General features: G+C 48.2%; 1 protein-coding gene across 1 annotated transcript; it reads right to left on the reverse strand.

Moving 5' to 3' along the window:
- Window positions 1-259: 259 nt before the first annotated feature.
- Window positions 260-12,540, reverse strand: LOC136692806 (leukocyte immunoglobulin-like receptor subfamily B member 5). The gene is made up of 10 exons (XM_066666486.1): window positions 12,349-12,540; window positions 10,338-10,625; window positions 4,275-4,595; window positions 3,608-3,889; window positions 3,462-3,512; window positions 1,588-1,686; window positions 1,357-1,387; window positions 1,111-1,160; window positions 815-849; window positions 260-713 (listed from the first exon to the last, which is right to left on the reverse strand). The coding sequence occupies exons 1-10, from the start codon at window positions 12,404-12,406 to the stop codon at window positions 627-629; spliced, it is 1,302 nt and encodes a 433-aa protein (XP_066522583.1). The 5' UTR covers window positions 12,407-12,540; the 3' UTR covers window positions 260-626.
- Window positions 12,541-12,899: the final 359 nt, after the last annotated feature.

Consider the following 12,899-nt stretch of genomic DNA (forward strand, 5'->3'; position numbering starts at 1 on the left):
TCCTCACAGACAGCCAACCCCCCCCCCCCCCCCCCCAAGGAACTGCTTTTGAGAAATTAGATTTAGGGACCAAAAGAGACTGAAACAACTCTGATATTAAACCATAATTTAATTCTGAATATTGTTTACAGTCCAATAAACAGTGATAAAAACTCAGCTCTGAACAGATACAAAAAGCATAAAAACATCAAATATAAAATAAGAATTATTATTCAATACACATTCTCTTTTATCCATTGCTTATATTAAAAAAGGTTTATAAAAATATAAAAACATTTATTTACAGCTGAAATTGAGTCAGAGCCAGAGTCATAACTGAACAACTTCAATTTGATTTAAATAAAGTACAGTTTTCCACTTTCTGTGGTGCTTTAGATTTTTGTGGCTACTTTCTGATGTTAACACTGCTTTGTTATTGATTTACAGTTTTATCATATTACACTCTTTATTACTTTAAACTGTGATGTTCAAATAATGCTATACAGATCATTATTATTATTATTGTTCTTTCCTGAGAATATTTTGTAATATCTGCACTCCCCAAAAAATACATACCCGCCTTCCTCTACGTGCCCCGCCCACCTCTACAGGCCCCGCCCACCTCTGCGTGCCCAGCCCACAGACACTCATTTATCCGGCGGAGCCATAAATGTTTGAAAAGGAACGTCGTAGATCGGCTCCGAGACAGAGACACGTCCGGTTCCCAAATTATCCTGGAATTAATAAACAAAATTTTAATTTATGTAAATGAACACATTAAACATGAGTTATTCAGTGTCCGCTCTGAGGGTGGCGCTGTGGTGGAGATTATTACCGTGGAGCTGAGTCTGACTCTCTGCAGAGTGAGATCTGGAAAACACAGGGATTTAATAAACAATAAGAAGAGTACAATACACACACACACACACAAACTAATACACACACACACACACACACACACGCACACAAACTAACACACACACACACACAAACTAATACACACACACACACAAACTAATACACACACACACACACACACACACGCACACAAACTAATACACACACACACACACACACACAAACTAATACACACACACACACTAATACACACACACACACACACACACTGACCTACGATATGGTCTCTGGAGTGAATCTGCTGCCAGAACTTGTCCTGCTCCCTGTACAGAAAATAAACACAACAAACATTAATAAACATTAAACTCATTAACGATTTTAAAAATCTCTTGAAATCCAGAGATTTCTGCTGCTGATTAAAGTCTGTGTGAACGCTGTGGCGGTGAAACACACTTCACACTGGAGCACAGTAAACACTCGGATCTGACTCCAATATGAAATGAATAATGTTGATCTCACCTTTGTCTCCTTTTCACCGCCGCAGCTTTAGCTGTGGAACCATCATCAAAAGACATTATTATTATTATTAATATTATTATTATTATTTGTTAATGAATATATGTAAAGAGCAGCAGAGCAACTGAACATGTTCACAATCTAATTCCTATAGAACATTCAGTGTAAAAGTGTGTCACTCTGTGTGCATTAGTGTGTGTGTGTGTGTGTGTATTAGTGTGTGTGTGTGTTTACCGTGTTTGTGGACAGTGAAGCTGACTATGAACAGCACCAGGAGGAAGAGCAGAGCGGCGGAGATGGAGCCACAGAGCAGAGCCATATCCACATTCAGCCCTAGAGAGAACAGCACCCCCCACAGGAGCAGGTCAGTCATAACATCACACCACCACCACCACCCACCACTACCAGCGCAACCACCACCAACAACAACACCACCACAACCACCACCAACAACACCACTACCAACACCACCACAACCAACCCCACCACAACCACCACCAACAACAACACCACCACAACCACCACCAACAACACCACTACCAACACCACCACAACCAACCCCACCACAACCACCACCAACAACACCACTACCAACACCACCTCCACCACCCCGTCTACAAACACCACCACAACCACCACCAACCCCAGTACCACCACCACCAACCCCACTACCAACACCACCCTGTCTACCAACACCACCTCCACCACCACCACCAACTCCACTACCAACACCACCACAACCACCACCAAACCCAGTACCACCACCACCACCAACCCCACTACCAACACCACCCTGTCTACCAACATCACCTCCACCACCACCACCAACTCCACTACCAACACCACCACAACCACCACCAAACCCAGTACCACCAACCCCTCTACCAACACCACCTCCACCACCACCAACAACACCACCACCACCAACCCCACTACCAACACCACCTCCACCACCACCACCACCACCAACCCCACTACCAACACCACCACAACCACCAACCCCACCACAACCACCACCAACAACACAACTACCAACACCACCAACCCCACCACCACCACCACAACAACCACACCACCACAAACTCCACTACCAACACCACCTCCACCACCCCGTCTACAAACACCACCACAACCACCACCAACCCCAGTACCACCACCACCACCAACCCCACTACCAACACCACTCTGTCTACCAACACCACCTCCACCACCACCACCAACACCACCACAACCACCACCAACCCCTCTACCAACACCACCACCAACCCCACTACCAACACCACCTCCACCACCACCAGCGCAACCACCACCAACAACAACACCACCACCAACCCCACTACCAACACCACCACAACCACCACCACCAACCCCACCACAACCACCAACAACAACCCCACTACCAACACCACCACAACCACCACCAACAACACTACTACCAACACCACCACAACAACCACACCACCACCAACCCCACTACCAACACCACCTCCACCACCACCACCCCGTCTACAAACACCACCACAACCACCACCAACCCCAGTACCACCACCACCAACCCCACTACCAACACCACCCTGTCTACCAACACCACCACCAACTCCACTACCAACACCACCACAACCACCACCAAACCCAGTACCACCAACCCCTCTACCAACACCACCTCAACCACCACCAACAAAACCACCACAAACCCCACTACCAACACCACCTCCACCCCGTCTACCAACACCACCACAACCAACAACACCACCACCAACCCCTCTACCACCACATCCACCACCAACAACACCACCACCAACCCCTCTACCACCACATCCACCACCAACAACACCACCACCAACCCCAGTATCACCACCACCCACCACCACCACAACCCCAGTATCACCACCACAACAACCATACCACCACCAACCCCTCTACCACCACATCCACCACCACCACCAACCCCACTACCAGCACAACCACCACCAACCACGCGAACACCAAACCCAGTATCACCACCACCACCACCACAGTTCCACAGCCCAGTGTCTTGGGTTTTACACTCCTCTGGTGGACTGCTGGTGTGTGTGTGTGTGTGTGTGTGTGTTGAGGCAGGATATTACCTGAGGGAGGAGGGGTCTGATCATTGGGGGAGGAGCTACAGGAAGGTGATTCTGAAAAATAAACAGGTAACACACTCAGGTGAGGCACATTTAACCTCATTAATATATAATAAACATCACACACACACACACACACACACACACACCTGAGCTGCAGGGCAGATTTAATGTGGCGCTGAGTGGGGAGTAGAGCCAGTCTTTACCCAGGAGGACGCGATACTGACACTGGAACGCCCCTCTCGAGGGGGCCCTGAAATGAGCGCGGTCATGGACCATCGGGGCCTGCTGCGTTAATGTGGGAGACACCTCCCCCTGGTGGTAGAGGGAGAAATGTGCACCTGGGTATGCAGGAGAACCCACACACTCCAGCACACTTCCATCTTTCTCAACACGAGTTGAGACCCTCAGCACTGGGGCGGGGGGCGGCGCTGAGGACACAAAGGACAACAGTCAATGCATCCCCCTCCTCCAAAGGTTACATAGTGCAGTTTCTGCAGTGTTGAGCCAGGAGTGACACAGGTGCTATTCTCCATTTTACAGCTCAGTGGAGCGTCACATGATTTTGAAGATGGAATTGGATAAGCGGTTACAGATAATGGATGGATGGATGGATGTTAAGGTAAAAATACTACCTAGTGTTACTTTAAATAATGAAAATAAAAGCATTAACTTTAAAAAATGTGATAAATACACTTTAGAATTTATAAAATATTACCCTTTATAATTATTGATATTGATCAGTAAAATGTGTCCTGACGTCCTTCCTGTCCGTATCCAGCTCTACTCTGTGCTCATTGGTAATCAGAGCCTCACCTGCGATGCTGATGGAGACAGGTGGGCTGGGGGCGGAGCTTTTGACTTCTCCGTCCGGCAGGGAGTGTCTGTACAGACAGGTGTACGCCCCTCCCTCTCTCTCTGAGACCGGACCCACTGTAAAGCGAGGATGTGGGGACTGCTTCACCGACTCCTCGGACGTGTCGCTCCACCCTCGCCTCTGCAGCAGGAAGGTGATTGGAGAGACGCCTGGGGAGAGGGGCGGAGCCTGGCAGTGGAACGTCAACATCTGTCCAGCCGAGACACGGCCACCAGGGGGCGTCACCGACAGGGCAGGAGGAGCAGAGGGCACGAGTGGGCCTTCAGAGAGGAGCAGGAGGAACAGCTGTTTATTTTCAGTAGAAATCAACATTAAAGGTGCAGTCCATCATTTTTACACAGCAGTGTTTATCAGGGATTTGAGCAAGAATCAAAACACTGTCACATCCTTGAGTTAACGCTTTGGGCGTTTCCTGTTTAAAAATGGGTTTAGTACAGAATCTGACACTTTCTCATTTTTCACTGTGAACTGTATGTCATCGTTGTCTTTGTTCAGATTCCTTTGTTTTTAAGAGACTTCTGCAGCTCCGCCCCCACCTTAAAGCTTCCTTATGTTAGAGGTGTGATGAGCAAACCACTTTTCAAAAGCAGTTAAGACACTGTGTAAAACGTAAATAAAAACAATGAACAAACCTTTTAAAATCTTTATTTATTTGAACAGAGAACAAAGACAATATTTCAGTTTTTAAAATTGAGGAAGTTTGTCTTTGAAGTTGTCAGAAAAACATTGTGTTTAATGATGTTTTAATGATATTATGGGCTGTAGATGACGAAATCCCCAGGTTCTTCATTGTTTTAAGTTGAGAAACTTTATTCTTGAATAATTTCACTGTGTCCCCTCCCCATCTTTACATCTGAAAGACTCAGACACTGTTTTTAAACTCAGTCACGTCTCTGAGCTGGTGACCTTTTGAAGTCATTCATCGTTCTGTAGCATTTCACAGAAACATTTTGGAATGAAATAAAAATAGACAAATATTTTTGAAAAAACAATACATTTTCTCAGTTTTAAAGTTTGAAACGCTGAGATTGTGCAGTTTTCAGTTAAATACAAGATTTAAATGTTTTCCACTGTATTTTGTTTTATTTACATTTTACACAGCGTCACAACTGCTTTGGAAATGGGTTTGTATTTTACCTTGACACAAAAATACTGCCTTACTGAAAGTGTGTGTGTGTGTGTGTGTGTGTGTATATGTGTGTGTGTGTGTGTGTGTATATGGGGCTGTTATGGGTGGAGATGCCCGCGTTGGTTTAAATGGTTAGGGTTTCAGCGTAAAGCAGGATGTTAAAAGTTGCTTTTTGTGGTTGAGATTTAACCGTCGCACCATAAAATGCCACTTAAACACAACCTGAAATCTCTCTCTCACACATACTCACACACACATACACATATACACACTCACACACACATACACACACACACTCATACACACATACACACACACACTCATACACATACACACACTCACACACATACACACTCATACACATACACATATACACACTCACACACACATATACACATACACATACACACACACACACACACACATACATACACACTCACACACATATACACACTCATACACACACACACACACACATACACACACACTCACACCTGTCAGAGAGCACCACTAACTGCTTCAACTGTCCTCCTGAAGCTAGGTTCCTCTCCTACACAGACATTACACCACACACTGGAACATAGCTGTGAGGATCTGATGGAGTTCAGCCTCATCCTCATCAGTGAGGGTCAGAGGCTTTTCTTTGGGATTAGTTCTAGATCACCACTCCAACTCACTCCAGAGAACACAGTTCCACTGTTCCACACACCAGAGGAACCCCATCACTCCAGAGAACACAGTTCCACTGTTCCACACACCAGAGGAACCCCATCACTCCAGAGAACACGGTTCCACTGTTCCACACACCAGAGGAACCCCATCACTCCAGAGAACACAGTTCCACTGTTCCACACACCAGAGGAACCCCATCACTCCAGAGAACACGGTTCCACTGTTCCACACACCAGAGGAACCCCATCACTCCAGAGAACACAGTTCCACTGTTCCACACACCAGAGGAACTCCATCGCTCCAGAGAACACAGTTCCACTGTTCCACACACCAGAGGAACCCCATCACTCCAGAGAACACAGTTCCACTGTTCCACACACCAGAGGAACCCCATCACTCCAGAGAACACAGTTCCACTGTTCCACACACCAGAGGAACCCCATCACTCCAGAGAACACAGTTCCACTGTTCCACACACCAGAGGAACCCCATCACTCCAGAGAACACAGTTCCACTGTTCCACACACCAGAGGAACCCCATCACTCCAGAGAACACAGTTCCACTGTTCCACACACCAGAGGAACCCCATCACTCCAGAGAACACAGTTCCACTGTTCCACACACCAGAGGAACCCCATCACTCCAGAGAACACAGTTCCACTGTTCCACACACCAGAGGAACCCCATCACTCCAGAGAACACAGTTCCACTGTTCCACACACCAGAGGAACCCCATCACTCCAGAGAACACAGTTCCACTGTTCCACACACCAGAGGAACCCCATCGCTCCAGAGAACACAGTTCCACTGTTCCACACACCAGAGGAACCCCATCGCTCCAGAGAACACAGTTCCACTGTTCCACACACCAGAGGAACCCCATCGCTCCAGAGAACACAGTTCCACTGTTCCACACACCAGAGGAACCCCATCGCTCCAGAGAACACAGTTCCACTGTTCCACACACCAGAGGAACCCCATCGCTCCAGAGAACACAGTTCCACTGTTCCACACACCAGAGGAACCCCATCGCTCCAGAGAACACAGTTCCACTGTTCCACACACCAGAGGAACCCCATCGCTCCAGAGAACACAGTTCCACTGTTCCACACACCAGAGGAACCCCATCGCTCCAGAGAACACAGTTCCACTGTTCCACACACCAGAGGAACTCCATCGCTCCAGAGAACACAGTTCCACTGTTCCACACACCAGAGGAACCCCATCACTCCAGAGAACACAGTTCCACTGTTCCACACACCAGAGGAACCCCATCACTCCAGAGAACACAGTTCCACTGTTCCACACACCAGAGGAACCCCATCACTCCAGAGAACACAGTTCCACTGTTCCACACACCAGAGGAACCCCATCACTCCAGAGAACACAGTTCCACTGTTCCACACACCAGAGGAACCCCATCACTCCAGAGAACACAGTTCCACTGTTCCACACACCAGAGGAACCCCATCACTCCAGAGAACACAGTTCCACTGTTCCACACACCAGAGGAACCCCATCGCTCCAGAGAACACAGTTCCACTGTTCCACACACCAGAGGAACCCCATCGCTCCAGAGAACACAGTTCCACTGTTCCACACACCAGAGGAACCCCATCGCTCCAGAGAACACAGTTCCACTGTTCCACACACCAGAGGAACCCCATCACTCTAGAGAACACAGTTCCACTGTTCCACACACCAGAGGAACCCCATCGCTCCAGAGAACACAGTTCCACTGTTCCACACACCAGAGGAACCCCATCACTCCAGAGAACACAGTTCCACTGTTCCACACACCAGAGGAACCCCATCGCTCCAGAGAACACAGTTCCACTGTTCCACACACCAGAGGAACCCCATCGCTCCAGAGAACACAGTTCCACTGTTCCACACACCAGAGGAACCCCATCGCTCCAGAGAACACAGTTCCACTGTTCCACACACCAGAGGAACCCCATCGCTCCAGAGAACACAGTTCCACTGTTCCACACACCAGAGGAACCCCATCGCTCCAGAGAACACAGTTCCACTGTTCCACACACCAGAGGAACCCCATCGCTCCAGAGAACACAGTTCCACTGTTCCACACACCAGAGGAACTCCATCGCTCCAGAGAACACAGTTCCACTGTTCCACACACCAGAGGAACCCCATCACTCCAGAGAACACAGTTCCACTGTTCCACACACCAGAGGAACCCCATCACTCCAGAGAACACAGTTCCACTGTTCCACACACCAGAGGAACCCCATCACTCCAGAGAACACAGTTCCACTGTTCCACACACCAGAGGAACCCCATCACTCCAGAGAACACAGTTCCACTGTTCCACACACCAGAGGAACCCCATCACTCCAGAGAACACAGTTCCACTGTTCCACACACCAGAGGAACCCCATCACTCCAGAGAACACAGTTCCACTGTTCCACACACCAGAGGAACCCCATCGCTCCAGAGAACACAGTTCCACTGTTCCACACACCAGAGGAACCCCATCGCTCCAGAGAACACAGTTCCACTGTTCCACACACCAGAGGAACCCCATCGCTCCAGAGAACACAGTTCCACTGTTCCACACACCAGAGGAACCCCATCACTCTAGAGAACACAGTTCCACTGTTCCAGACCCTAGAGCAGAGGGGTTTTAGACTCATGTGCAGCTGCTCCAGAGCGTCCTGTGGTTGTTTAAAGGTTAAACAGACTCTGGGAGCAGCTCACAGCAGCTGGACTCTAGCGACAAAGTGATCTGAAGTCGTCAAATATTTCAGAATTTTAGAAAACAAAACAAAATTAAACAAAACAACGAACTGCAGAATGAAAGCTCGGTTTCCGTTATTGTGGCCAGTAGAGGAGCTGAGAGAATTAAATATTCACCGTTCGCTCAGACACTGAATCAGATCAAACTGCAGAGATTACTCAACACCAACAGTCTGACCCCCCTCCGCCCTCTCACTCTCTCTCTCTGTCTCTCTCTCTCCCCGTCTCTCTCTCTCTCTCTGTATCGCTCTCTCCCCGTCTCTCTCTCTCTCTCTGTATCGCTCTCTCCCCGTCTCTCTCTCTCTCTCTGTATCGCTCTCTCTCTCTCTCTCTCTCTCTCTCTGGGACTCTACCGGGCGGAAAGCTGAAACCCAGCAGAGTGAACTCTGCACACTTTAGTTTATTTTAAAACAGTGTCGTCATTTGAAGACATGCGTGTGTGAGGAGTGATTGAGTGAGGAGTGACTGAGTGAATGAGTGACTGTGTGAATGAGTGACTGTGTGAATGAGTGACTGTGTGAATGAGTGACTGTGTGAGGAGTGACTGTGTGAGGAGTGAGTGAGTGACTGTGTGAGGAGTGACTGAGTGAGTGACTGAGTGAGTGACTCTGTGAATGAGTGACTGTGTGAGTGAGTGACTGAGTGAGGAGTGACTGAGTGAGGAGTGACTATGTGAGGAGTGACTGTGTGAGGAGTGACTGTGTGAGTGATTGAATGTGTTAGGAGTGACTGAGTGAGGAGTGACTGAGTAATGAGTGACTGAGTAATGAGTGACTGTGTGAGGAGTGACTGAGTGAGGAGTGACTGAGTGAGGACTGAGTGAGTGACTGACTATGTGAGGAGTGACTGTGTGAGTGATTGAATGTGTGAATGAGTGACTGTGTGAGTGATTGAATGTGTGAATGAGTGACTGTGTGAGGAGTGACTGTGTGAGTGAGTGAACAGACAGTGTTTATGCTGCGGATGCTGCCCTTCAGACACAATATTTAGCTGCTGTCCTTCACACTGTGTGTAAACCCCATGACGAATGTCCAATAGAAACGCTCCAAAAATACTCTGAATAACATCTTTTTACATTGACTTACATCGAGGGGTGTGATCCTTTAAAGTTACAGTTGTGGAGAAGTATGTTTTTATTAATTTATTTATATTTGGTGCCAGTGTTTATATTTCTGTGTTTAAATGATAAACTCGGTCTTTAAACAGTAAATGTGATTAAGGTCTGAGAAAAAGAGACCTTTCTCTAAAAGTGTAACATCACATGAGATTAAAGGTTTAGTACCAAAACTCCCAGGCCACTAGGTGTCAGTGTCATGGCGGAAATGACCTACCGCACCTTTAAAGCTCGCGTCCCTCGTCAGAGCCAGGACCTGAGAGAGCGGAGGGGTGTGATTTTGAAATAAATTTAAATATAAATGTGAGTAGAAGTGCAGACTCACGAGGCGGGGCAGTGATGGTGATGTAGGGGCTCATCACGCTGTGGTCGTATCCGCAGCAGTAGAAGACCTTCTGCTCCACAGCGCCACCTAGAACCCGAAACTCCACCTCCGTCTGCGGGGAGCGAGGCTCTATCGATTCCACCAGGGTTCTGACTTTATAGAGATTAAACACCCTGCCGTCGTGGCCCTCAGGAACCCGGCACCTCAGAACCAGGTCCGGACTCCCGTCCTGAACCCAGACCAGGTCTGGGGCAGGGGGCGGAGCCTGGGGGTCTGAGTCTCCAGTCGCTAAACAACAACAACATTGATAACACCTGCTCCATAAGCCCTACTGCCTACACCCTACTCCATAACCCTTACTCCCTGCTCCCTACTCCATAACCCTTACTCCCTGCTCCCTATTCCATAACCCCTACTCCCTGCTCCATAACCCTTACTCCCTGCTCCCTACTCCATAACCCCTACTCCATAACCCCTGCTCCCTACTCCATAACCCCTACTCCATAACCCCTGCTCCCTACTCCATAACCCCTACTCCCTGCTCCATAACCCCTACTCCTTACTCCCTACTCCATAACCCCTACTCCCTGCTCCATAACCCTTACTCCCTGCTCCCTACTCCATAACCCCTACTCCATAACCCCTGCTCCCTACTCCATAACCCCTACTCCCTAACCCCTACTCCCTGCTCCATAACCCTTACTCCCTGCTCCCTACTCCATAACCCCTACTCCATAACCCCTGCTCCCTACTCCATAACCCCTACTCCCTAACCCCTACTCCCTGCTCCATAACCCCTACTCCTTACTCCCTACTCCATAACCCCTACTCCCTGCTCCATAACCCTTACTCCCTGCTCCCTACTCCATAACCCCTACTCCATAACCCCTGCTCCCTACTCCATAACCCCTACTCCCTAACCCCTACTCCCTGCTCCATAACCCCTACTCCTTACTCCCTACTCCATAACCCCTACTCCCTGCTCCATAACCCTTACTCCCTGCTCCATAACCCTTACTCCCTGCTCCCTATTCCATAACCCCTACTCCCTGCTCCCTACTCCATAACCCTTACTCACTGCTCCATAACCCTTACTCCCTGCTCCATAACCCTTACTCCCTGCTCCCTATTCCATAACCCCTACTCCCTGCTCCATAACCCTTACTCCCTGCTCCCTACTCCATAACCCCTACTCCCTGCTCCATAACCCTTACTCCCTGCTCCATAACCCTTACTCCCTGCTCCCTATTCCATAACCCCTACTCCCTGCTCCATAACCCTTACTCCCTGCTCCCTACTCCATAACCCTTACTCCCTGCTCCCTACCCCTTACTCCCTGCTCCCTACTCCATAACCCTTACTCCCTGCTCCCTACTCCATAACCCTTACTCCCTGCTCCCTACTCCATAACCCCTACTCCCTGCTCCCTACTCCATAACCCCTACTGCCTACACCCTACTCCATAACCCTTACTCCCTACTCTCTGCTCCATACATAGACCATAGAAGCTCAAATTAAACACAGTCTGATAGTAGATGAGACTAATTAATCCAGCCTTTTCTCTGTGGTATTCTGGTAGATTCTGCCAAGCTCCTCTCCCATTGGTCAGGACTTCAGGAGCCAGACTAAAGGCTGAATAAAAGCTCATTTTTTAAATAAATATAGATTTAATGTATTGAAATTGTCATTTTTACTGAGCTGGCAGTAACAAAGACAGAGGCCCTGTTCTCTCTGTTCAGTGGAGCATCACGATGAAGCTGGAATTTGTAGCTAAATATATTAGAGTGTACCTTTAACAACCACAAAATGATTCATTATTTCAAAATATTAGCTCAAGTTTTTAACAAAATACAAAGGAGAAACATCCCTGAGTCTCCTCCTTTTCTTCCTTCTCCACCCCACACACTAACACCATCCCTAAAGCAGCAGAAATACTTACGAGACAATTATTCTAAATTAACCTGATTACATATTCGTTTAAAAAAAAAAAAAACTAAGAGCAGCCACTCACCACAGACACGGAGAAACCACGAGGAGAACACAATCCAGATCAGTCCCCACAGTGACATCCTCGCGAAACAACAGACCAGATCTACACCGAGGCACGCGAGTGTGTGTGTGTGTGTGTGCGCGAGAGAGAGAGAGATTCTGAAATCATACACCTCTCTGTGGAGAAACTTCCTCTCACATGCTTCCTCATCCACATCCTCCACCACCATTAACATAACATCCTGCCGCAGCGAACAATAAATCCCTCCATCCTTCCATATCATCCTTCATTTATTAAATCACTCATTTATCTATTTCTCCTTCCTTCAGTGTGTTTATAAATAAATGTCCAGTTCTCTGTGAGAAGACTGACGCAACCATCGAGTCTCTGGGCAAAAGGTGCCAGAATCAATATCTGTCATGGTCTGGGGTGTGTGTGCGTGTGTGTGTGCGTGTGTGTGTGGGGCCTCAGTGACCACAGTGTATGTTACCTGTGTCTGTGAAGTTTCCTCTGATGTGAAGATGTACACTAATTTTAGAGAGACACACGCTACCTTTGAGGTGACGTCTTTT

Source organism: Hoplias malabaricus, chromosome 3 (assembly GCF_029633855.1).
Source record: "Hoplias malabaricus isolate fHopMal1 chromosome 3, fHopMal1.hap1, whole genome shotgun sequence".
In the NCBI taxonomy this organism is placed as follows: domain Eukaryota; kingdom Metazoa; phylum Chordata; class Actinopteri; order Characiformes; family Erythrinidae; genus Hoplias; species Hoplias malabaricus.